General features: G+C 35.4%; 1 protein-coding gene across 5 annotated transcripts in view; it reads right to left on the minus strand.

Moving 5' to 3' along the window:
* ERBB4 (erb-b2 receptor tyrosine kinase 4) overlaps nucleotides 1–24606 on the minus strand; it is a 1197143-nt gene that overhangs the window by 28467 nt on the left and 1144070 nt on the right. For all 5 annotated transcript variants that reach the window (XM_056111671.1, XM_056111669.1, XM_056111672.1 and 2 more), the window contains 4 exons: nucleotides 23099–23174; nucleotides 20894–21040; nucleotides 18373–18470; nucleotides 16805–16975 (listed from right to left, as the gene is read on the minus strand). In XM_056111671.1, the coding sequence (XP_055967646.1) occupies nucleotides 16805–16975; nucleotides 18373–18470; nucleotides 20894–21040; nucleotides 23099–23174 (492 nt within the window). The remainder of the gene's footprint in view (nucleotides 1–16804; nucleotides 16976–18372; nucleotides 18471–20893; nucleotides 21041–23098; nucleotides 23175–24606) is intronic.

Consider the following 24606-nt stretch of genomic DNA (forward strand, 5'->3'; position numbering starts at 1 on the left):
CACTTTTATAATTTCAAATTTGAAATAAACAATGGCTTTGTCTCTCTAAGACATAATTACAGTACTTGACTCTAACTGGAAAATAAAATAAAAACCTGTTAGACTCAGATTTAAAAGAAACAAAAAAAAAAACAAATCCAAATTGTGTATACCCCAAAGATCTATGATATGATTTTAAACATTTATTATTTTTTTCTTCAAGAAACAATGTCTATGATTCTGTTGGAAAAAGCAAACAAAGTTATGAAGCAAGGTCCAACTTTATTTCTGTTCTGATTCATGGTATTCCTTTCATCACAATGTATAGGCACAATGTAATTGGATTTTTTTTCATGGTACTCGATCCATCCTGCAATTTGTTTCTCACTCAAATGTAATGAGAGACTAGTCCAGAGCCTTGCATTTGTAATATCTGTGTGAAAACTATAGAGTACAAATTAGCTTCTCCCTAGAACACTCTGGTGTATCAAAATTCTGAACTGCAAAAGGGAAGTTCTCATTTTGGCAGGTGAGTGAGAAAAGTGGCTAAAACACAAGATGTTTGTGATTAGTGCATGTTCATTTAGAGAAAGTGCACAAAGGGAAGCTGATGAGCTAGCCTACCCCCCATTACCCACAGCCATCTCCTCATTCTGTTTTGTGGAGCAATCAAAGGGTATTCTGAACCTCTCAAATGCCATCAGTCCTTATTGAGAATGAAAGAGAATATCTCTCTTTCTCACAAGTCTTTGCAAGAAAAAGCATCATAACAAGTGGCATGAACAGGGAACTGTGGTAGATAAAGATGAATTAGTAAAAACAAACAAAACAAAACAAAAAAATCCACATGCATACATACATACATTAAATTACCTCCACAAAACATGAATAGAAAGTTGATGATAATCTCTGAATTCTGTTATGTAAAGGTAAAGAAATACAATCGTGTTCTCCAGGTCTACTAAAGTAAACAATAGGTTACTTGATGAGACACTCCCATGATTTTATAACAGAACTGGGAATCCTATGACAATAGTAAAAAAAAATAGCCCTCTTAATGATTTAGATAAAACATTAATTAACATTGTATATCTGTTATCTCTAATTGTCCTTCCTTATTCAGTGATTGTTTTTTGTTTTGTTTTTTTTGCCTTTTTAATCAATCGTCTATGATTCTTGAACAAGGAAGAGAAGAAATATCCTTTGGTTGTTCAAAAAAGACAGCTTGTGCTAGTCAATACTGTTCAAGTAAATTTCATGGAAAATTCACTGAAATGCTCTTTAATGACAGACTCTTCTGAAGTAGGTAGTCTTACTTCTATGTCCTCATAATATTGTAGGGAATTTTGCAGTTTTGTAGAGTCCACTTCCAGAAATTATAAGCAGCTAAAAGTATGATGGCTACACATACATTCAGAAGAATCATTAACAAATAGGTCAATCAGTTGGAGTTTGAAATCTTGACATAGCTCCACTTTTTGACTTACCAAGTTACCAAATAATTCAATAGGTCAGGGATTTCCATTATTGTGTAATTGGAATTCTGATATGAAAATAAGTGCCACACCTGTGAAAATTCTTGTAAAATTTAAAACATTATCTTAAATTTTTTTAGTCAAGCAAAATAGTTTGTATTGGAATGAATTTAGAGAGATGTGAAGAGAGAAGAAAGATGCCCTAAAGAAAGAACACAGGCTTTTCAAGAGGAAAAAAAAAACATGGCTTTTAGGCAGGTTACATACAATTTCTCCAAATTGTCTTAGAATAGAGACTGATTTTGTAACTGTTTCTTGCAATTTACTTTCAAGATGTGAAAGAGTAAGGGTATGTTGGAAAATATTTCTTATTTTTGTTGTTGTTTGGGAATCATACCCAGTAGTGCTCAGGATGTAATGCTGGTTCTGCACTCAAGGATCATTTCCTGGGTGACTCAGGGGACCATCATGGGACCCTGAATTGAATCCAGGTTGGATGAATGCAAGGCAAGCATTTTACCTGTTGTAAATATTTCTTTATGTGTCCCCTAATCAGAAAATATTTTCATAAGCTGTTTAAAATGGATCTATAAATCTGTGTTTATTATCTTAATGCATTTGATTTGAATAATTATTTGACTTCCATTTGCATTTCTTAAATTTAATTGTGGGAGATATTGGTCAAAATCTATATTTTTACCATAAAAATAATTAGCAAAAATACTCTGCCTCCCTGCATTTCAGTTTCTGCCTTTGTAAAAGGTGAGTAATTATGCTTTCCACTTTTTATTATGATCTTGACTAAAGATATTAAATGACAGATAGAAGAATCTAACAACAAACATATTATCAGCAAAATGGCATTTATATTAGATTTGTGTTTGACAACTATGATCTATTTTTGAAAGTTGGAAAGGTCATTTTACCTTCAAGTATGCTATTTTTTGTACCAATATAGATGCCGTTGCCCTGTTTATTTTTGGTCAAATTTTGCTTCTCTCAATTCGATGTACTCTTCCTACACCATTAACTTTTGATTACAGGGAGGCTTGCAAAAGAATAAACAGAGGAGGCTAAACAGCAGTAGGGTTTCTGGTTTCTTATTGTACTCCCAGCATGACCCTTTTAAACAAATTGATCCATTAGACTTAAAGTCAAAATCAAGATTCCTTGGTTTGTGACCAGCAAAAAAAAAAAAAAAAAACAGAAGCAACTGAGGATTGATTATGACACTTAAGACATGAGAGGTTAGAGCATGCCTTTTTATCTTTGCCTTTAAAATACTCAGAGGGGTCAGAGAGGTAATTCAGCAGGTAAAGTGTTGCTTCGCACTTGATGAACTACTTTGATCCCCAAAACTGCATGATTCCTTGAGCCCCAACAGGAGTGATCCCTGAGTGCAGAGCCAGAAGCAAGTCCAGAGAAGAGCTGGGTATGTGGCCCAAAAGTAGATTATACTGTTCATGTAAATCATTTCATTTCATTTTTTTCATCATCCTGTTAATCGTCGATTGCCTCGAGCAGGCCCCAGTAACGTCTCTTTCATCCTAGCCCTGAGATTATATTCAGGGCTCTTTAGGAGAATGAGCCCCATCATTGTTACTGGTATTTGGCATATTTGGTAGGCCACGGGGAGTTTGCCAGACTCTGCCCTGTGGGCAGGCTACATTCGACAGCCTGCAAGTTTGTCCAAAGTAGGAATGAGATAATAAGATGTCGCGCGGCCGCGAATGCGGCCGCGCGGTTCCGGGATCTGGATTTTATAGTCTCTGAGTCTTGGCCGCTGATGGGATTACACGGCGCCAGGGGGCCAGGTGGTGGGTGTGACCCCCGCCTACTGGAATTTGGAGGATCTGGGTGGAAGATGCTCGACTCCAATTCGAGTAGGCTTGGAGGTCTCGGCCCCGGAACCCGCGTGGCTTTGTCCCTCTGCCAGTACCTTCAGGTGTGCGGAGAGTGGTCTCAGCATGGTGGTGGCTGGTCCTGGAGGTCTCCGGCTGCCGTAGCCCTGGCCGGGGCGGGGAGGAAAGCTCAACCCGCTCCCCTCCAAGGGACTCCGGGAAGGAACACCGAGGCGCGGGGGCAGAGACTGCACTGCTCTCGTCCGGGATCTGGATTTTATAGTCTCTGAGTCTTGGCCGCTGATGGGATTACACGGCGCCAGGGGGCCAGGTGGTGGGTGTGACCCCCGCCTACTGGAATTTGGAGGATCTGGGTGGAAGATGCTCGACTCCAATTCGAGTAGGCTTGGAGGTCTCGGCCCCGGAACCCGCGTGGCTTTGTCCCTCTGCCAGTACCTTCAGGTGTGCGGAGAGTGGTCTCAGCATGGTGGTGGCTGGTCCTGGAGGTCTCCGGCTGCCGTAGCCCTGGCCGGGGCGGGGAGGAAAGCTCAACCCGCTCCCCTCCAAGGGACTCCGGGAAGGAACACCGAAGCGCGGGGGCAGAGACTGCACTGCTCTCGTCCGGGATCTGGATTTTATAGTCTCTGAGTCTTGGCCGCTGATGGGATTACACGGCGCCAGGGGGCCAGGTGGTGGGTGTGACCCCCGCCTACTGGAATTTGGAGGATCTGGGTGGAAGATGCTCGACTCCAATTCGAGTAGGCTTGGAGGTCTCGGCCCCGGAACCCGCGTGGCTTTGTCCCTCTGCCAGTACCTTCAGGTGTGCGGAGAGTGGTCTCAGCATGGTGGTGGCTGGTCCTGGAGGTCTCCGGCTGCCGTAGCCCTGGCCGGGGTGGGGAGGAAAGCTCAACCCGCTCCCCTCCAAGGGACTCCGGGAAGGAACACCGAAGCGCGGTGTAAATCATAAAATGGAATAATTAAAACCACGTTCAAGGGGTTAGTAGCATGGACATCAAATCTGTTTAACCACTTAATAGCTATGGAATAACTCAAAACCCAACAAACCAAAAATTCAAAAAATGTACAGGAACCCTGAACTATGAGTTTTATCTTTTCCAGTACACATCTGTCAAAGAAGGGGATTTATAGTAGAAAGCCTTTAAGACCTTTCCAGCTCTGACTTTTCTAAATACATAATTCATAGTATCCACTACCTACTCCAATAGGATATCTCAGTAGTACACATTATTATACTTAAAGTTGATCCATACACATGGATAAAGAACAAACCACTGTATTTATATTTATATTCATAGAAAGTCTAGTTGAAACAAGTATCCAGAGAAAGGTTTACATCAAAAAGTAAAGAAAATGTAGTGGTAGAAGAATATGTTGTCCATATAGTAAATATAGCATTGTTTCTTGCATATAAAAAGTAGAGGGTGTGAAATTCTATGACTATTTTAGAAAATAGCTTTTAATTAGTTTAATTAATTTATTATTATTTTTTATTTATTCAAAATCTTGTTTACTGCCAACCTTTTCATCAACTTTGAGGTTGGAAAACTCTAAGAATTCTGTTATCTCTTTAGCCTATGGGAATCATGATTGAATGTTCTAATTTTCTATGCCTTATGGAATATTTTGCCTCTTTTGCACATGCTAGGCATATTTTAACAAATCTTAATAAGTCATTTTCATGTATGAGAGACTTTACAGACTGGAGAAGAAAGGAAGAAAGGAAGAGTAGAATATTTATTCTAAGAAAATTGCTGAAGGAAATACAGCCAATAATCTGCCAACAGAAAAAAGATATTCTCTAAAGAATAAAACCTTTACAGAAAATAATAGTATACTCTAACAAAGAAATACTACCCAAAGTACAAATTTGAAGCTAATGATTTTTAGTTTTTTGAAGTATTCCAAATAAGATGATGGAGCACCCAAAGCAGAAGTGTTTCTGGCAAGAGACACCAGTTCATCCCCAGTGGTTCTTATGGCGACCATGCTGGGTAGCAAACTTTTATCCTTGAGCATGCAAAGAATGTGCTCCTGATTCCTGCACTATCTTCTTGGCTCTGTTGGGAGTGAGTTTTAAGATACTTGAATATTTGGGAAAGAAGTAGAAAGATTATATTTTAAAATTAAAAAATTGTTTAGTTTTGTTTGTATTTTCTAAAACAGAGTCAAGGAAAGAATTCAAAGCTGGTAGTATTATAATTGATCATTGTATTTAACAAGATGTCATTACCTAAAATCTATAAAAATCTACAGAAAGTTAGGAATAAATTAAATAACAATTGTAATGTGAAAGAAAAGGAAAATATGCTTTGCTCAAGCAGTCAAGCATACAAACAGTACAACCCAAATTATATAAATTGAATTTTAATAAAGTCACTGATATACAAAACATTGCACAAAAGGTTTACCTGATTTGTTTTCTATATAGAGTCATGTGAGAAGTTAGGGATTCTCTCAAACTGGTGGAAGATCAGGAGGATCAGAAGAAATTTTGATATATTTATAATTTTGAATACTCACAAGATTTTGCAAATGTAATAAAATTATATTTCATTTATAAAGGACAAAGAAAAGAGGCAAATACTAAGTGTAATGCAAGGAGAAAGCTCATTTTAAAATAGATCAACAATCCAACCATACTTTAAACTAAAATAGAAAGCACTTATATGATTTATATTTTAAAAAAGAGCAATGATGAGATGATCATGCAGCTCCGGGCAATTTTGTGTGTGTGAGTTAGAGAGTAGTGCAAAATAGATTTCAGTGTCTGGTCAACTGGAATGACCACAGTATTTCCTAGAAGAGATGTCAAAAAATCCTTCAACCATTAGTGACAATAGGATTATATGTCATATAAAGATAGATCTAATATAACATATATCATTCAAGTATGTCCCATTGATGAAAATGGAAGGTGTACTCTAGATAGATGTGAAAAAGAAATATGAAGGAGTAAGTGCTTAGAAATGATCAGGTGCTCAAAATATTCACTCATTGTCCTGCATTTGGTACAATGTCAACACTATATCTGAATGGAATCTATTTTTTAAAAATGTGCATATCAATTGAGGAGAGATAATAGTAATTCCTCTGAAGTGGTAAGGGCCTCACTGAGATTCATGACAGAGAAAACAGAAGAATTAATAGCTATTTCTCAGAAAAGTTAGGAATGATTTATTTTTAATTGGGATATTTTAATGAGAATCAAAGGATTTAAACACCAATTTCTAGACTTCATACTATTGAAGTCTTAAGTATTCATAGTCTTGAATTTGGTTGCTGAGAAGTACCATATTACGTGCAAAATTTTGTTCAAAGTGATGGATATTTGGGCTGTTTTTAGATTTGGGTTACTCAGAGATAAATATGTACATTTACATATAAATACAACTATGATGGATTTGTGTATAAATGAAAATATTTATATACTTAATTTACTATGAAAATGTTAAACTGTTTAAACAAAACAAAAAGGTGTTATTACATTCACACTGTCTGTCACTGTCACTGTCTTCCCATTGTTCATCGATTTGCTCAAGGGGGCCCAGTAACGTCTCCATCATGAGAGTTGTTGTTACTGTGTTTGGCATATCGAATACATCACGGGTAGCTTGCCAGGCTTTGCCGTGCAGGCGAGATACTCTTGGTAGCTTCCCAGGCTCTCTGAGAGGGGCAGAGGAATTGAACTGGGGTCAGTCATGTCGGCTACATGCAAGGCAAACGCCCTACCTGCTGTGCTATCACTCCAGCCCCACCCTACCTTTTCTGCAACACCTCATAAAATAAAATCATTCTAATATATATATCACATACACACATATATAGTTTTAAAAATTAAACTAAAATGCATCTTCTTTTATCATACTGTGTTTTCTTTTTTTGTTTTTTGATGGGGGATGGTGGGCTCTTTGCCTTCTTATTGATACATTTGCAGAACTAATCTACAAAATTTTCACTATGGTACCAATGGACATTCTCATCTTTCAATGATGATATGGCAAAAATGGCTTTCCGTACTCTCTTATGCCTTCTGATTTCCTTTATCTTTTTTCTAAAATGTCTGGTATATAATTCTCAGAATATTTTCTTCTTACCAAAATATAAACTTTTTGAATGAAAGTACTATAGCTTGTAACTCCATATTCTCACCCAACATGAGTCTAGCCAATGATAAATATTCAATGCATTGTTTCATTTTGTCTCTTATAATAATAAATTAAACTATTTAAAAGATTTATGGGGAGACTTTGGGACATAAAGTATTATGTGATTAGTTTTTCTTAGTAAGAGCTCCTGCTTCTGGCTTAACAGACGAGAAAACGATATATATTTAAGATATCAATGAGGAATCCTAAAATGTCTTTGGGAAAATGTAAAACAAGTATCTTTAGACCACAATCACTTGTCAACTCTCATAATAGAAGTTGCTATTAGAACTTGGTAACTGCAACTAGGGAAACCAGATCTACACTAAATTATCATACTACATCATTTAGCTACTTTCTTAAATTGTGCACTTAAATTATTTTTTAATCCAATCACATAAAGTAAAATATTTTTACAGAGAAGTCATCTCAAATAACTTTGGATACCTAAATCACTAATTATATAGATGATGTCATAAATGTGTGATACAATAATTAGTTTGAAATATCATTCTATCATTCTATGGTAAAACAATATTAAAATCTGGAGTTTATACAGGATCTCATTTTCTCATAATCAAAGAGAAAGGACTGATTCTAATCTAGTGATATCACCTAAGCTAAAGTACAAAGAGTTAGTTTTAGAATAAAATAGTTAAAATTTAACATATTTGTTTTAACCAATACTTGAATGAAAAGTGTATGTATTAGCTACTTTTTACCGTTACACTACAACAAGTAGCAAGAAGTATTATAGCTAGTGGAAAAAAGGGAATTTCCTTCCACTACCCTATACTGTTTTAGAAATAAAGTTTCTATGCAAGATTATTGAATGTTATATTCCATTTCAACTGTGCCCTTTACCATTTCTAAGTTATCAAAAGATTTCACATCTAAATTTTCTAAACTTCTAACATTGGATGATTATTAGTACTCATCTATTAGGACACTATGAAATAGAAATGAAATAGCACATTAGAAATACTTAGTAAAGTATCTGGATTTAGGAAGTACTTTAGTTTTAGGTAATATTATTAGTTATCTTATTCCATAAAAAGATAGGTGAATGCTTCAATTTATTGAACTGTGAAGGAAAACCCATTTGAAACACTCATATATAAAAATGTCATTATTAAAATGGAATCACTATTTATGTATTATAAATAAGATTGGGTTTCTACTAGTTTAAACAACATTAGAAATATTATATTTACCAACGCTCTTCAACCTCTTTTGAGCTGCAGATCAGCACCTATCTAGCTAATTGGTTCATGACACAGTAATTATACCCAAGGGGTTAGACAAGTATTTTTGAACCTTTTTTATATATCTGTGAACAGGTATTGGTTCATGAACTGTTAAAATGTGTCTTATATTTCTATTTTTTGAGTGATGAATTATAGTGTTAAAGGTAACAACAAAAATATCGCTTTACATGAGATATAACATGTATGCCGATTAAAACACCTTCATCATGCTGTAAAATATATTCAAGGACAAAGTGAGGTACAAAATAAAGTATATAGAATAAGCTTCTGAGCAATGAAATATTCATCCTACATATAATTATTTAGAAATTATCAATTTTGAGATAATAAACTTCTATTTTCTTTATCATTCACATATTCTAATCATATTTGTGCATATTTTAATTTATTTTTACTCCCTATAATTGAAGATATGGGGGTAGAAGGAGGAGGGAAAAACATCTCAATAGTTTTTCTTTCTGACATCATAAGGAAGTAAAGAAAACTTAAATCCATTTTGGGTCATCCAAAAGACCAATGTGTCACACTTCCTTTCTCTTACCCTGGATAGGAGAGTTAATTGCTATATGTTTCCAAGGAGGTGAAATAAAATTATTGGATCTATTTATCAGAAAGAATTGAATGATCTTGCAATAATCCAAACCAATTCATTCTCTATAAAAATGCACTGAAGCTTCAATATGAAATTAAATTTCAGATTAATTAAAGTTAAAATATCTTTAGTCTCTTTAGTCATAATATTAGCTATTGTAATTATTATTGTGGTAGCTAATAATTATATTTTATTATACAAAATAAACATTACTCAAAATAGCTCAAAAGAAAAAGGCAAAGTTTATATGCCTTAACAGAAAAAGAATAGAGAAATAGTAAAACCAAACTTAACATTTATGAAAATCAGGCTGTCTTCAAATAAGTATATCAAAGGGTATAGGAGTAGTTATAGAACCTAAAACCTATCAGTATACTGAATATACAAAAGTACAAAGGTAAGATTATACATAAAAAAATAAAAGTAACACATATAATTTATAGCAAATTGTACTGCCAAGAAAACCTACAATAAACAGCTCAGGAAGGCAGAGGGCTTTAACTCTGATTTTCATCTAGCAGTTAAGAAAACTTAGACTATAGTGTCCAAAAGACAGCTCAGTGGGCAGAAACACATGCCTTGCATGTGAGAGGCTCAGAGTTAACTCAGTACCATGTTGGCTCCTGAGGTCTGCAAGCAAACATACAGATACCCAAATGATACTTTTTTGAAGTAACAGTTCCGAAATGACTGATTTAGCTATCGTTCTCTATTTTCTGCTTCCATTTCAACTTAGGACAAATAATACACACATGCACACACACACATTAAAACATGCATCACATAAGATGTCTCATTTATAATTAGCATGCTTAGTTTTCTGACAGTCTCCACACAAACATCCTCACTCTTTCCTTTTCTCTCTTTTAAAGTTATCCCAGTCCTCAGTATGTCTTTGAGATACTATCACATCACAAGTGACAGTGACTGACAACTTTTGAATGATTAGACTGAGTTTCCTCATTTGGTTGGTATTTGTGTCTACTCTATAGAGTGTCTACTATAGGTAAATCAGTGGGCAGCATTCTTAAATATACTAAAGAGAAAATGTTTTATCTCTCTTATAGATGCAAAGGTAAAGGTAAAGGACCTCCCGTTGTTCATCAATTTGCTCAAGCGGGCCCAGTAACATCTCCATTGGAGACTTTGTTGTACTGTGTTTGGCATATTGAATACATCACGGGGAGCTTGCCAGGCTCTGCCGTGCTGGCGAGATACTCTCGGTAGCTTGCCGGGCTCTCCGAGAGGGGCAGAGGAATCGAACTCGGGTCGGCCATGTTGGCTGTGTGCAAGGCAAACGCCCTACCGCTATGCTATGCAAAAAACTGATGATTGCAGAAATTCACTTCATATATTCACTTATTTACATCATGGGAGAGTGTTTATGGCACATTGTATTAAAGAAAGTGTTGTGAATAAATAATATCAAACAATAAAAAAGATATAAATTAGAGAATATTTTGAAATGCTACTTGAATTTGTCTCAATGTGCTAATAAATATCAAAATTATTATTGATTTTGTGCTCCAAAGTTACTTATAAAAATATGAGACTTAAAATAATCAAAAGCACTATAGAAGAAATTACTTCTATAACTTAACTGCTAAGGAAATGTATCAACAGAAATAATTCTCTTGCCCAGCTGTAGCATATCAAAAATTATTTCACAAATATTATGTGGAAAACAAAACTATGTGTAGTTAATGATGATACAAAGTTATAAAGAAATTCAGATTATTACTTAAATAGTCTCAGCTAGTGAATCGAGTCTGTGCTTCAAAATTGATAGATATTTTTTTTGGATGGGTTTGATTAAATCCTCTTTATTGTTTCCTTATACAAGTTGATCACAGAGACCAAAATTGAAGTTCTAACCATCCTATTCATAAAGATATACAGTTTATTTGAAAAATAAACATGGTAAACAGCATTCACAAATATTAAAGATAACCTCATATATTATGCAAAACTAGACCTAGAAAATAGGATAAAATACATAGCTGATTAATCCAGTTTCAAGTGCTAAGAAATACAGTGATTTTAAGTATAACTTTCTAACCAAGACCTGAAAAATTTAAAAGAAATCTAGATATAACTATGTTTCAATAATAACGTGAAAAAAATGATAAATAAAAGCCAAATAATATATCAAGTAGCTCCTGTTTTTCTTCACAAGTTCCATTTAGTTAACTCAAACATTTGTTAAGAATTCCTTACACTGTGAAAAAGTGAAAATGTACAGATAGCAGACATTTGAGAGTATATCAGAAAAAAAAAAAAACGGAGTCAAGTTCTTGGCATTTATAGCTTTTCATTAAAGAAGATAACCTATTTTGCAGAGACTTCTCCGTTTTTAATAAAATAATTTGTCACACAACATTATGAATACTGAAATTATAATGTAGACAGTTTGTTAAATGTACAGAAAAAATAACTGTACCTTTCCACACATGATAAATACTTATTTCTTCCTATAAACTTGATACTCAGTATCTACCATTTGATTTAATTTTTAAACCATTTAGGGGTAATTCCTCTTAAAGGACTATAATAATGATTTCTTCATGGAACAGAAATATTAAGGTACCCATATTTCCCTATATTTAAATTACACCCTAAAATGTCAATGACAAGCCTCCCCCAGATGGAACCCCGGTGACCAGAAGCCTCTACAAGCACAGCTCGAGTATGCGGGAACTAGGACATTTCCTCAAATCTCCCGGGACTACACCTCCCAGGTATGCTCTGATTCCGGAAGACATGCCCACAGCCCGCCCCCCAGCACCATCTTTGCAGCATATAGCTGGAAGAGAAGGGCCACATGGAGGGCGGGACCCACAGCTCCCGGAGAAAAAGAAAAAAACAGGTTCCAAAAAGAGCCGAGATCATCGGGAAGTCCCAGATGGGGTAGGTATCGCATCCCGCCTCCCCCAGATGGAACCCCGGTGACCAGAAGCCTCTACAAGCACAGCTTGAGTATGCGGGAACTAGGACATTTCCTCAAAACCGCGTGGTCGCTTACACGGCCACGCGACATCTCTCTTTATACAAAGTGATCAATGGGAAGTAAACCACCCAACGTTTCTCCCTTAAAATCAGAGTTAAGTCTGGAGCACGGCCACAGCCCCAGAAACACAAGGACTTAATGCAGAACCCAGCAGCTTGGAGCAGAAAAGTGAATGGACTATGCATTAATCCAGGCCATCATGTCTGCCCGGAGGGGAAAGGGTGTTGCTCCCTTCTGCCCTCCTCCCTCTAGAAAGAAAGATGGCGGCCACACGGGAGCCTTGTGGACAGCAGGTATGAGCCAGGGGTGTGGGGGCGACTAAAACCTCATGGGAAGGGGGGCGTTCCGGTCCGTCCTTCACGCCCTACCGAGGTCACCAGTTGCCCCCCATGAGCGGCTCTCCAGCACAGCCACAGCCCCAGAAGCACAAGGACTTAATGCAGAACCCAGCAGCTTGGAGCAGAAAAGTGAAAGGACTATGCGTTAATCCAGGCCATCATGTCTGCCCGGAGGGGAAAGGGTGTTGCTCCCTTCCGCCCTCCTCCCTCTGGAAAGAAAGATGGCGGCCACACGGGAGCCTTGTGGACAGCAGGTATGAGCCGGGGGTGTGGGGGCGACTAAAACCTCATGGGAAGGGGGGCGTTCCGGTCCGTCCTTCATGCCCTACTGAGGTCACCAGTTGCCCCCCGCGAGCGGCTCTCCAGCACGGCCACGGCCCCAGAAACACAAGGACTTAATGCAGAACCCAGCAGCTTGGAGCAGAAAAGTGAAAGGACTATGCGTTAATCCAGGCCATCATGTCTGTCCGGAGAGGAAAGGGTGTTGCCCGATTCGCCCTCTCTTCTCTGGAAAGAAAGATGGCGGCCGCATGGGAGCCTTGTGGACAGCAAGTATGAGCTGGGGGTGTGGGGGCGACTAAAACCTCATGGGAAGGGGGGCGTTCCGGTCCGTCCTTCACGCCCTACCGAGGTCACCAGGTGCCCCCCACGAGCGGCTCTCCAGCACAGCCACGGCCCCAGAAGCACAAGGACTTAATGCAGAACCCGGCAGCTTGGAGCAGAAAAGTGAACGGACTATGCATTAATCCAGGCCATCATGTCTGCCCAGAGGGGAAAGGGTATTGCCCCATTCACCCTCTCTTCTCTGGAAAGGATGGTGGCCGCATGGGAGCCTTGTGGACAGCAGGTATGAGCCGGGGGTGTGGGGACGACTAAAACCTCATGGGAAGGGGGGCATTTCGGTCCGCCCTTCACGCCCTACTGAGGCCAGCAGTTGCCCCCCACAAGCGGCTCTCCAGCACGGCCACGACTCCAGAGCACAGAAACCAGTTTCTTAACTATCTGACTTTCAGTAGAAATACTTCCAGGGTCAATAGGTAGAATAGCAGAAGTCCAAAACCAACATTTAATTCTTGAACCCAGCTGTAGAAAGCAAATCACTTCACAATGCTTTTTCAGCATGTCTGATTTGGAAGGGGGTGGGGGTAAACTCTAAATAATAGTGGTGAATCTTTTAATGAAACAATGAATCTAATCAAAGCAGATAGAGTGTTAACTAGAATTCATCTGCCTCACAGGGACTGGGAGGGGTGGGGGGTGGGGTCTTATTGGGGTTCTTCATGGTAAAAAAATAAGTAGTGGTAAAGGGAAATGTGTTTGATATTTGCATGACTGAGACCTAAACCTGAAGGCTTTGTAACCTTTCCCACAGTGATTCAATAAATAAATAAATTAAAAAAAATATGTCAATGACAGAGGGAATCATGGGTAGTGGGAAACTGGGGGCACTGGTGAAGGAAGGTTAACATTGATGAAGTAATTGATGTAGGAACACTGTACAACTGAAATTTAATCAAGAATAACTGTAACTTTGTAATTCTTGGTGATTTTATTAAAAATAAATAAATAGATATTTTAAATGGGATTATTGGGCAGTTGAAGTATGTGTTTTATATTTAAAAAGTTATCTGAAAATGATTTTCAAAAAACCTAGATTTTAAGGTTAATGCCAAAAAAAGCTACCCATACCATGAGGACAATATGTTTTGAAAATTTTGAAACAATATTTTACATAGCAGAAACATACTACTTACATTAGAATCCTGCTATTATATAAGATATAAAATACTACTCAAATATTTTGTGGTCAGTTTCTCCATTTATAGCTGGAGATAATAATAATATAACTTTATGGGAGTCTTGCGAGAATTAAGAGGTAACATCCGTGCATTGACACATAGCAATTTCAGGTATGAATTCATTAGTGTGGTAAATCTGAAATACAGCAAATAATGCCTTTAGAGGATGGGCAGGCATGATGAAAGTTTTTTTGTTTGTCTATGGTCAATAGATGGTGCTCTTTTTTTTGTCAGCTATTATAATATCTTACCTGCTAGAGGAAACTAAGAGAAAATAATATTTTCTACGGAAAATTAAATTAAATAAATCACGTGTATACCAATCCAGAGAAGAAAATGACTATAAATATATACTTAGTGCTTTTCTAAGATCCTGATTATAACACTTAGCAGGCTATATTCTGTCTCTGTATGTCAGTGGCTCTCTCTTCATCCTGGGTATTTCTTGAAGACAGAGATTTAGTCAAGGTCTTAGAATCTCAAGTGTCCAGTAATGCAGAAATAGTTATTCATGTTGAATAAATGATTGAGTTTTAAATAAATAAATACATTAATTGGCCATTTTCCGTGACAGAGTATAATTCATAAAGAGTAGAACCAGTACTTAAAATTAATCTTTCCAAATAAATTATTTTAAAAATAAACATAAATTTCTTTCTTAGGAACTATTGAGCAGTCCACCCCAAAATTATTACATTAGTTCTAAGAGCTCTACAGTTTTATTTTTCTGCATTTTAACTGAAATTTCTGCAATTTAACTGAAAATGTTTAATACTCAACTGAATGAAAGAAGGTATACTTATATTACATCTTGAATAATAACTCATATCAACTAATTAGATCACTGTCACTGTCATCCCATTGTTCATCGAATTACTCGAGAGGGTGCCAGTAATGTCTCTATTCCTCCCAGCCCTGAGATTTTAACAGCCTCTTCTTACTAGTCTTTTTCTCAATGACTGGAGGCTCTTTTCAGGGTCAGGGGAATGAGACCTATTGTTGTTACTGTATTTTGCATATCAAATATGCCACAGGGAGCTTGCCAGGCTCTGTCCTTATGGGCAGGATACTCTTGGTAGCTTGCAGGGCTCTCCAAGAGGCATAAAACTGATTAAGAATACCAAAATTTGAATACAACTCTACATTTCTGAATTCTTACCAAGATAATTTTTTTGTATTCAACTGATTAAGAATACAAAAAATTATCTTGGTAAGAATTCAGAAATGTAGGGTTGTATTCAAATTTAGTACTAAAATTGATCTTTCATTAATTTAATTGATAGAAAAATATTTTTTCTTTTGAACTATTGGAGGAAATTTAAGAATGAGTAGTGTAATGTTTATGTTTGTCTTCCAACTTTAATATATATTGTAAGCTTGGAATATTTTTGTTGCTGCTATGTTTTATTCAAATAATCATACTGATTTGCTTCATGCCCAATCAAGTTCATGAGCTGACTCCCATGAGCGGCTCTCTGGCACGGCCATGGCACCAGAGGTACATGGAACTAATCCAGAGCTCAGCAGCTTGCAGCAGAAATGTGGACTATGCATTAAACTCCAGCACCATGCCCCAACGGGAGGGAAAGGGTATCTGTCTCTTCCGCCGCCCCCCCAACCCCGGCAGCATGGTGGCCACCGCGTCAGAGCTTATTGGAAAGCCAGATATGAGCCGGCAGTGATGGGGCAACTGCAGCCACATGGGAAGGGGGGTGGAACCAGTCCTTCATGCCCAACAGAGGCCAAGTTGCTCCCCATGAGTGACTCTCTGGCACGACCATGGCACCAGAAGCACAAAAACCAATCTCGTAATTATCCGGCTCTTGGCAGAAATACCTCCAGACTTAATTAACAAAGTATCAGAAATCCAAAGTAGCTGATGGTGGCTGCGCAACATCATAGGGTTTTCATAACCAGCAATAGAAAACAAATTATTTCACAATGCCTTTTCAGTAGTTCTGATTGTTGAGGGCAAATTCCAAACAATAATGGTGCATCTTTTGTCGAAATAATGAATGTTTTCAAAGTAGAGAGAGTTAAGTAGAAATCATCTGCCTCACAGGCATTGGGAGGGGGCGCATATTTGGATTCTTGGTGGTGAAAAATAATTACTGATGAGGGGAGGGGTGTTTGATCATTGTATGACTGAGACTTAAACCTGAAAGCTTTGTAACTTTTCTCACAGTGATTCAATAAATAAATTTAAAAAAAAGAAGAAAAAAATCATACTGATTTGTACATATACTTATTCTGTAATTTTAGTTCTTATAGTGTATTTTTATGGTTTTTTGTTTGTCTCTTAGAAATCACATGCAAAGCTGTATGTAATCACTTCTTACCCTATTTGAATCAATTCTTGCTCTGGAAGTATAGATGGGTGGTGGGATATTAAAAGCCTGTGGGACCAGGTATTCCTCAGCATCCATCATATCTTCTAAGTCCTCTTCATCCAAAAGATTTTGAAAAAACTTGCTATCATTTGGACTCGGAAGTTTCATACGATCATCACCCTAAAGAATTATCCAATGGACAAAAATCATTCTTTCCTTCAGCTTAAACATGTGGCTAATGAAGTAATTGTATACAAAAATTAAGTTCACCGAAAATTTATGAGATAATTACACAATATTTGGCATAACTTCCAGTCACAAATATCATATAATATACTGATATGACCTAACACATGCAACATAAGGAGAATGTAGTACTGTTCTTAGAATGAGTAAGCTGAATGCATTGAGTGTTAGAGATTACTTTATTCATTTTAGACTTGGGAATAATGATAGATTTAATTACTAAGTTGGTATTGGAGCTTTGTAAATAAATAATAAAAATCAATTTTATCTAATTGTTATTTTATTTGGTTGATTCCTTATTATATAAGTATCCATATACAAAGACTACGAACATAGTTGTTCCATGTTAAGGTAATATCACTTGAAATCATTGAACAACTGATAAATAAATGTGATGGGAGGGGTACTACTTAAACTTTCTTATTTCATTTATTAATTAAATATTTTTTCTTAACTTGACATGACATTTTATAAAACATTTCAGCTAATAAAAGTTAATTTGGAAGATAATATTCCTGAAAATCATCATCTTCTAAAACCTGAGTTTTATCTTTATGTAATTTTATCTTTATTTAACTAATGTTAAAGATAAGGGGTGCCAGAATTTTTCTGCACATTCATCCATATACATGTCCTCATCTCATAAGGCTAAGTGTCTAACCTGGGCCTCATTCATCAAAGGTATGCACTATGCCATGAGCTACACCTTGTTCCATAGAGAAAACATGAATTACTGCAATTCAAGATCTGTTTATAGATGATTTGAGTAAAAATAATTATAAATACATATACTATACTTTAAAATGAATCTATTTGGTGATTGATATACAAACTATCTTATTGTCATTTAATTCATATTTAGATAATTAAATTGAATATTCCATCACTTAAATATAACGTACTTTATCAAACAAAAATTTTGTTTTAGAAAATTATCAGCATGATGAAAGTCTTGATTATCTTTAACAATAGACTAGTAAAGTAGAATTTATTTTTCTTTTATTGTATAAGAGGAAGATTTTTATAATGAATTTGATCATATGAGATGTTAATAAAAATCAGAGTGCTAGAAGTACTACCTAGTAAGAATATTTTGTGTATTTGCAGAACTATAATTATCTGACTGTTCAATAATAAAATAGTACATGTATTACTAAACATACTCATTAGAGGTGGCTTTAAACACAATTCCATCATCAAATAAAGTCTCTTTTCCATGACATTTTATATAATATTCTGTATAATATATTTAAATATATATTTTTATCTATATATCCTATATTTACTTAGACACTGGAATATTCATAAAAATATAAGTTATAGGTACTAACCTGAATAACTAGGTATCTTTGAGGGTCTCTAGCCATCCTTGAAAATTCAGCGGCTAGTTCCTTGAATTTAGGTCTACTGTCAGCATCAATCATCCAACCTGGAAATTAATATGCAAAAAATGAGTTTAAAAAGTCATAATTAGAAAAACATATACAGAGTGTACAAAAATAAAGGCCAATGATGTGAAATAGAAAGTTAATAAAAGGATAACAATTAATAAAACTCATCTCAGTTGTTGACTTAATTACTAAATCATTCTATACTAAAATTTCATTTTGTGGATCTAAGTTAAAACTAATATTTATTTACAGAAAATAAAATCTAGAGGCTACCTTTAGAAAAATAAAATCTCAGATGTTTTCTTTCACCTTCCCCACTTGTGTAAAATCACTTTAATTAATTAACTAATTAATTTATTTTTGGTTTCTGGGCCAAACCCAGTGATGCTCAGGTTTATTCCTGGCTATGCACTCAGAGATCACTCATGTCAGGATTTGGGGTAGTGTCTGGGGTCCCAGGAATCAAACTTGTGTCAGTTGCATGGAAAGCAAACTACCTTACCCACTGCACATCTCTTCAGTCCCTAAATTTTGACCGATTTTATTTATTTTAGGGAGAGGATACACCAGGCCAAGCTCATGGCTTACTCCTGGCTTTTAGCTTAGAAATCACTCCTGGCAGTATTTAGTATTTAGGGGAACAAAAGTGGTGTCAAGGATTAAAACTGGGGTGAGATACATGCAGAGCAAACATGTTACCTCCTGTTCTATCTCTCCAGTCCCTTTGGAAAAAATACTTTGTAAAAGAAACTCGTGTAATCATAAGAGCTGTTGGAATAAAATGATCACCTTAGTAAGGGAGTGACATGATTTAAAATTTAAGGATTTATAATGTGATATACTAACAAAAGGGGAAAAATGGAACAGAAAACAATTTGCTTATGATACTTTTTTGTGGTGGAAATAAACTAATGCAAATCATTAAAATTAATGCAAATTGATAACTTGCTATTCAATAGCCATTAGCTTATCTTAGTACTTGACCTTCCTATTAAAAATACTGTCAGCAATTTTAAAGTTATGTCTTATAACTTAGAGAAGAATCTAAATAAAGAAGGATCTTATCTCCCTACTAGTAAGAGAAGAATGGAAGCACTGAACTACCTTTGATTTTCTTGCCAAATAACCCTCTTTTTGTTATTAAAGCTCTGAAAACCATTTTCCTGATTTTCACTATTTTATCAGAATATTTAAATGAAAAACATAAGTAATTTAATATGCTAATTTTATGAGCAAAGCAACTAATTTATTTGTAAATTTTGTAGCATGGATGTCTAGTGTTTAATTCTATAGTCATAATGCTTATTTTTACTATTACTGAACATTTCATTTTTATTCTTGTTCTGGAATTGTAATTTGGTGGCATTTTATATATCATTAATTTTACCCAATTGTTTTCTTTCCTAACAGAGCTCAAATGTTCAGTATTCCAACTGTGTCCACTAAGAAAATAAATCTAGAAACACCAGTTGGTCGCAAGATGCTAATAAGAATATAAGACTTTCTGGAACTATTGAAACCTAAAAAGGTTAACTTTGCAGAGAAGTATCAGTTTCTTTTTAACTAATATTGAGTAAATAGAAGTATGCCTCAAGAAAAGGGCATGTTGACCTGATCTGGTGAGTACATTTTTTATTTCTTCCCTCACTGTCAGAATGCATCACACGTGTCATGAATATAAATCTGGAGGCCTGGGTCCAAAGTCTCTTATTAATAAGATGCTTATTCACCTTCACCAGTTTGTTTTTTTGCTAACCCTGTGTAAATCAAAAAGGGAAAACCTGAGATTATACAAGAAAGATCGCTGAATGCTAATCTCACTTAAATTAAGTCAGGGACTCCAGAGACTTCTCTAATTCTGTTTAAATTAAGAGCACAGACTTCCAAAACACATTTATAATACATAAGTGTCTGGGGCATAAAAAGGGTGGGGTACGATAGCTAGATGTAAACAAATGATGAAATTGAATAAAAAAGTAACACACATGATCTACGTAGAATCATTTATTTTTACCTACATTTCTGCCATACTAATCTCTTATCATCTAAAATTGGTGAACCTAATTCCAGTTAATTACTAAACTGTCTCTTTAAAGCTTTCTTAGTTCTATTTACATTCTTTATTTGCTATTTTCCATAAAGAAATTTACATTATTGTGACGAGTTATAGCTCATTATAAATGACTATATGACTGTCATAGAAATGAAAGTATGAGAGTCAAATGAAAAAAATAGGAGTCATAAAATTTGATTTCATAGCATGGATAATAATGCTGCTTAATATTAACAAAATCACAATAAAGACAAGTATTTACATGCTTCATTCAAAAGTGTTTTATACTTTCATTGTTTTCAAGAGAGGAAATATGCAGATAGATATTTCTATTCTATCACCTTGAGTTATAGTATAAATTATAATAATGATGACAAGAATGATGATAAAATTATTTTGTAGTCTTACATTTGACCATGACCATGTAAACGTCAATAGTGCAAATTGGAGGCTGGGGCAAACGTTCTCCTTTCTCCAATAAATCAGGGATTTCTCGGGTAGGAATTCCATCATACGGTTTTCCTCCAAAGGTCATCAATTCCCAGATAGTGACTCCTAAATTGGAAATCACGGTATTAAATAAGCATACTCACAACAGACTTTGAACAAACATATTCCAGTGACCAAACAGTGCTCCCTAGAGGACAGTAAGACTCATGTATCAGTTCTGAAAAGCTCAGTGCCATAATTTCAATTCTCTTACATTTTTAATAAGTACAAAAGCAATTCAGAGTAGATATCAGATATGCAGTCTGTTTTCCACTTCTACTTCTAATTAAGTAGTGCTAATCTTTCCCAAGTTAGTTTCATTTACCATATTAAAGCTCATAAAATAATTCATTTTAAAATGCATGAGTATTCATTACCACATAATATAATAACAGACAAAATCTGATATTGACTAATTTTAAATTTGGCATCTTTATTATTAAAACTCCAAGGAGTCTAGAGGGTTTTCAGAATTATTACTTTATATTATGGTATATATACAAAGAAGTAGGTACAATTTTAAACTAATACCAAAATAAATAAATGGTATGAAACAATCTCTTTTGTAGTGAGTGTGGAATGACTTATGTGTAAAAAATATGCGCCAAAAATTTAAGAGAATAACTAGTGGCTTATTTCTTACATAGTGAAATTACCTTTTTGGAAAACATTAGAATACTGCTTTTCCATATAAAAGCATGTATGCTAGATTCTATCATGCAAATAACTATCTCTGATAATAAAGGTGTTTCTCAGTAAAATATATCTATATATCATCTCTATCTAATGATAATTATATATAAACATTATTTTCCTAAAGGACAACAATGGTGTAATATAATGAATTAAATTTTGGCAACATATCATTACTAAGATAATATGATTGATGTATTTAAACAAGTATCTTTTAATATAAAATAATTAATTATAGCTGTTTTCTTTTTCAGTGTCATCTCTAATGAATTATTTATTTCAACTTGTATTTTTTCATTCATACCACTTATTATTGATAAGATTACAAAGCTTACTCTTTGAAGCTTATAACTTCAAACTTCAGATTATTCTTTTTAAGATAATCATTAACAATTATTCAATTTTTGGTAAGTATTTAAATAGTATGATTCTTAGCTATAATATAAACAATTATAATCTTCTTTTGCAGTGTACCCTTCAAATATATTTCTCTCAGTTTAACGCTTTAATTTATGTTCTTTGTTTTAAAAATAATTTCTCTTTTCTTACTATAGAAAAGAGATTCTTAGTAGCAAAAATTAAAGGTTTATTTCATTCATTCATTCATTCATCATCCTGTTAATCGTCGATTGCCTCGAGCAGGCCCCAGTAACGTCTCTTTCATCCTAGCCCTGAGATTATATTCAAGGCTTTTTAGGAGAATGAGACCCATCATTGTTACTGGTATTTGGCATATTTGGTGCGCCACGGGGAGTTTGCCAGACTCTGCCCTGTGGGCAGGCTACATTCGATAGCCTGCAAGTTTGTCCAGAGTAGGAATGAGATAATGAGATATCATAAAAAGATGTTCTGATAAGATGTAAAGGTTTATTTATTGCATTTAATTCCCTCTTTAATGAGTTATTAAATATTAAAATGATGATATTCTATAAAATTGGCCTAAACTTAAATTGGAAGTTTTATTACCTTTGTTTTATTTTGTCCCTTTGTTGTTTATTTTTGGATGATACCCAAAGGTCCTCAGGTATGACTCCAGGCTCAGTGTTCAAAGAGTTATGGGCCATATGTAGGTGTTGGGATTGAACCCAGGTCAACCAAGTGCAAAGTAAATACCTTACCTGTTTTATTATCTTTTGGGTCCAAACTTCCTTTTGACAGGAAGTTGTTCTTCCTTTCAAAATGATTAGACCATTTGCTACCAAACCAACAATTATGACCACTTAACAGTTCTTATTATTATTTCATTTTAGACAACCATGGGATAATGAAAGACTATGTATATAATATACATATATATTTGTGTATATGTCTTTAGGAAGCAAAGTTTACATTTATTATGTCCAACAAAAATAATTTTTGTCTTAAGAGAGCTTTTATGACACTAATAATACTTGTATATAGGACTTTAATTCATCAGGAATATTTATTTACCGTAGCTCCAAACATCACTCTGATGGGTAAATTTCCTATAATGTATACACTCCAGAGCCATCCATTTAATTGGCATCTATAGAGAAATAATAAGTCAAAAATTTAGTCATGTAAAACATTTTATATTTATTTCTATATAAGGTAAGAGGATTTCCCTCCATTGTATTATTTAGTTATGTTAAAAACATAAGAACCCATATATTCATCTAAATAATAAGTTACTTTTAATTGGGCTGGAGCGATAGCACAGCAGGTAGGGCATTTACCTTGCACATGGCCGAACCAGGGTTGATTCCTCTATCTCTCTTGGAGAGCCTGGCAAACTCCTGAGAGTATCCCACCTGCACAGCAAAGCCTGGCAAGCTCCCCGTGGCGTATTCGATATGCCAAAAAGAGTAACAAGACTCACAGTGGAGATGTTACTGGTGCCCGTTGGAGCAAAACAACAGGAGGACAGTACTACAGTGCTATATTTAATTGAGAACAAATAAAATTGTATAATAAATTTTGTTTTAATTTGCTTTGGTTTGGGGGCCACAATGGGTTTACTTCTTGCTCAGTGATCATTCCTGGTAGTTTGGGGGGCCTCTCTGGGTCCCAGGGATCAAACCTAGTTCATATAACAATTAAGTGCTAGGCAAGCAGCCTAGCTGTCATACTCTTTCTCTAATCACTAACATATGTCCCTTTTTTATACCTTTTCTTAAAAGGTGAGATTCCTTACATTTCCCTGTCACTCTCATGGAAATTTCTGGCAAAACAGTAAAATGGTAAAGTATTCTTTTCTTTTTTTATAATATCACTAAAACACTTAAAGCATCAAATATTCTGTAGCACTGCACTGTAGTACTGTCCTCCCATTGTTCATCGATTTGCTTGAGTTGGCAGTAGTAATGTCTCCATTGTAAGACTTGTTACTGTTTTTTGGCATATTGGATGCATCATGGTTAGCTTGCCAGGCTTTGCCATGTGGGCACGATACTCTCAGTAGCTTTCTGGGCTCTCTGAGAGAGGCGGAGGAATCAAAGCAGGGTCGGCCCAGGTTGACTACGTGCAAGGCAAGCGCCCTACCTGCTGTACTATCACTCCAGCCCAACAAATAGCCTAAAATAATAATAATAATAATAATAATAATAATAATAATAAATAAAGTTAGCCTTGTGTTGTTCCCCAACAACAAATGACTTCTCTAGCCTTGGTTAGCCAATATTGAAAGTAGGTACGATTTTGAAAATAGGAATTATATAAAAGGTCATGAAAGGATCATATTATGTTCATATCTACATGAAAAACAATTCAGTTTCATATACACTGCTGCTTATGGGTCAGCAGGATGATTTTCAACTATGAAGGGCACTGTTCTATAGCTGGAAATACAATTAAATTCTATGGAATAAAGATAAACACTTCCACTCTGCAGTTGAAAGCTTAAAACTAAATAAGCCTTTGAAATCATGAGGTTGGCTGCTCACCAAGGTGACACCAAGGTAACTCTATGACAGAATCAT

The sequence above is a fragment of the Sorex fumeus genome, unplaced genomic scaffold (genome assembly GCF_029834395.1).
Source record: "Sorex fumeus unplaced genomic scaffold, SorFum_2.1 ptg000014l, whole genome shotgun sequence".
In the NCBI taxonomy this organism is placed as follows: domain Eukaryota; kingdom Metazoa; phylum Chordata; class Mammalia; order Eulipotyphla; family Soricidae; genus Sorex; species Sorex fumeus.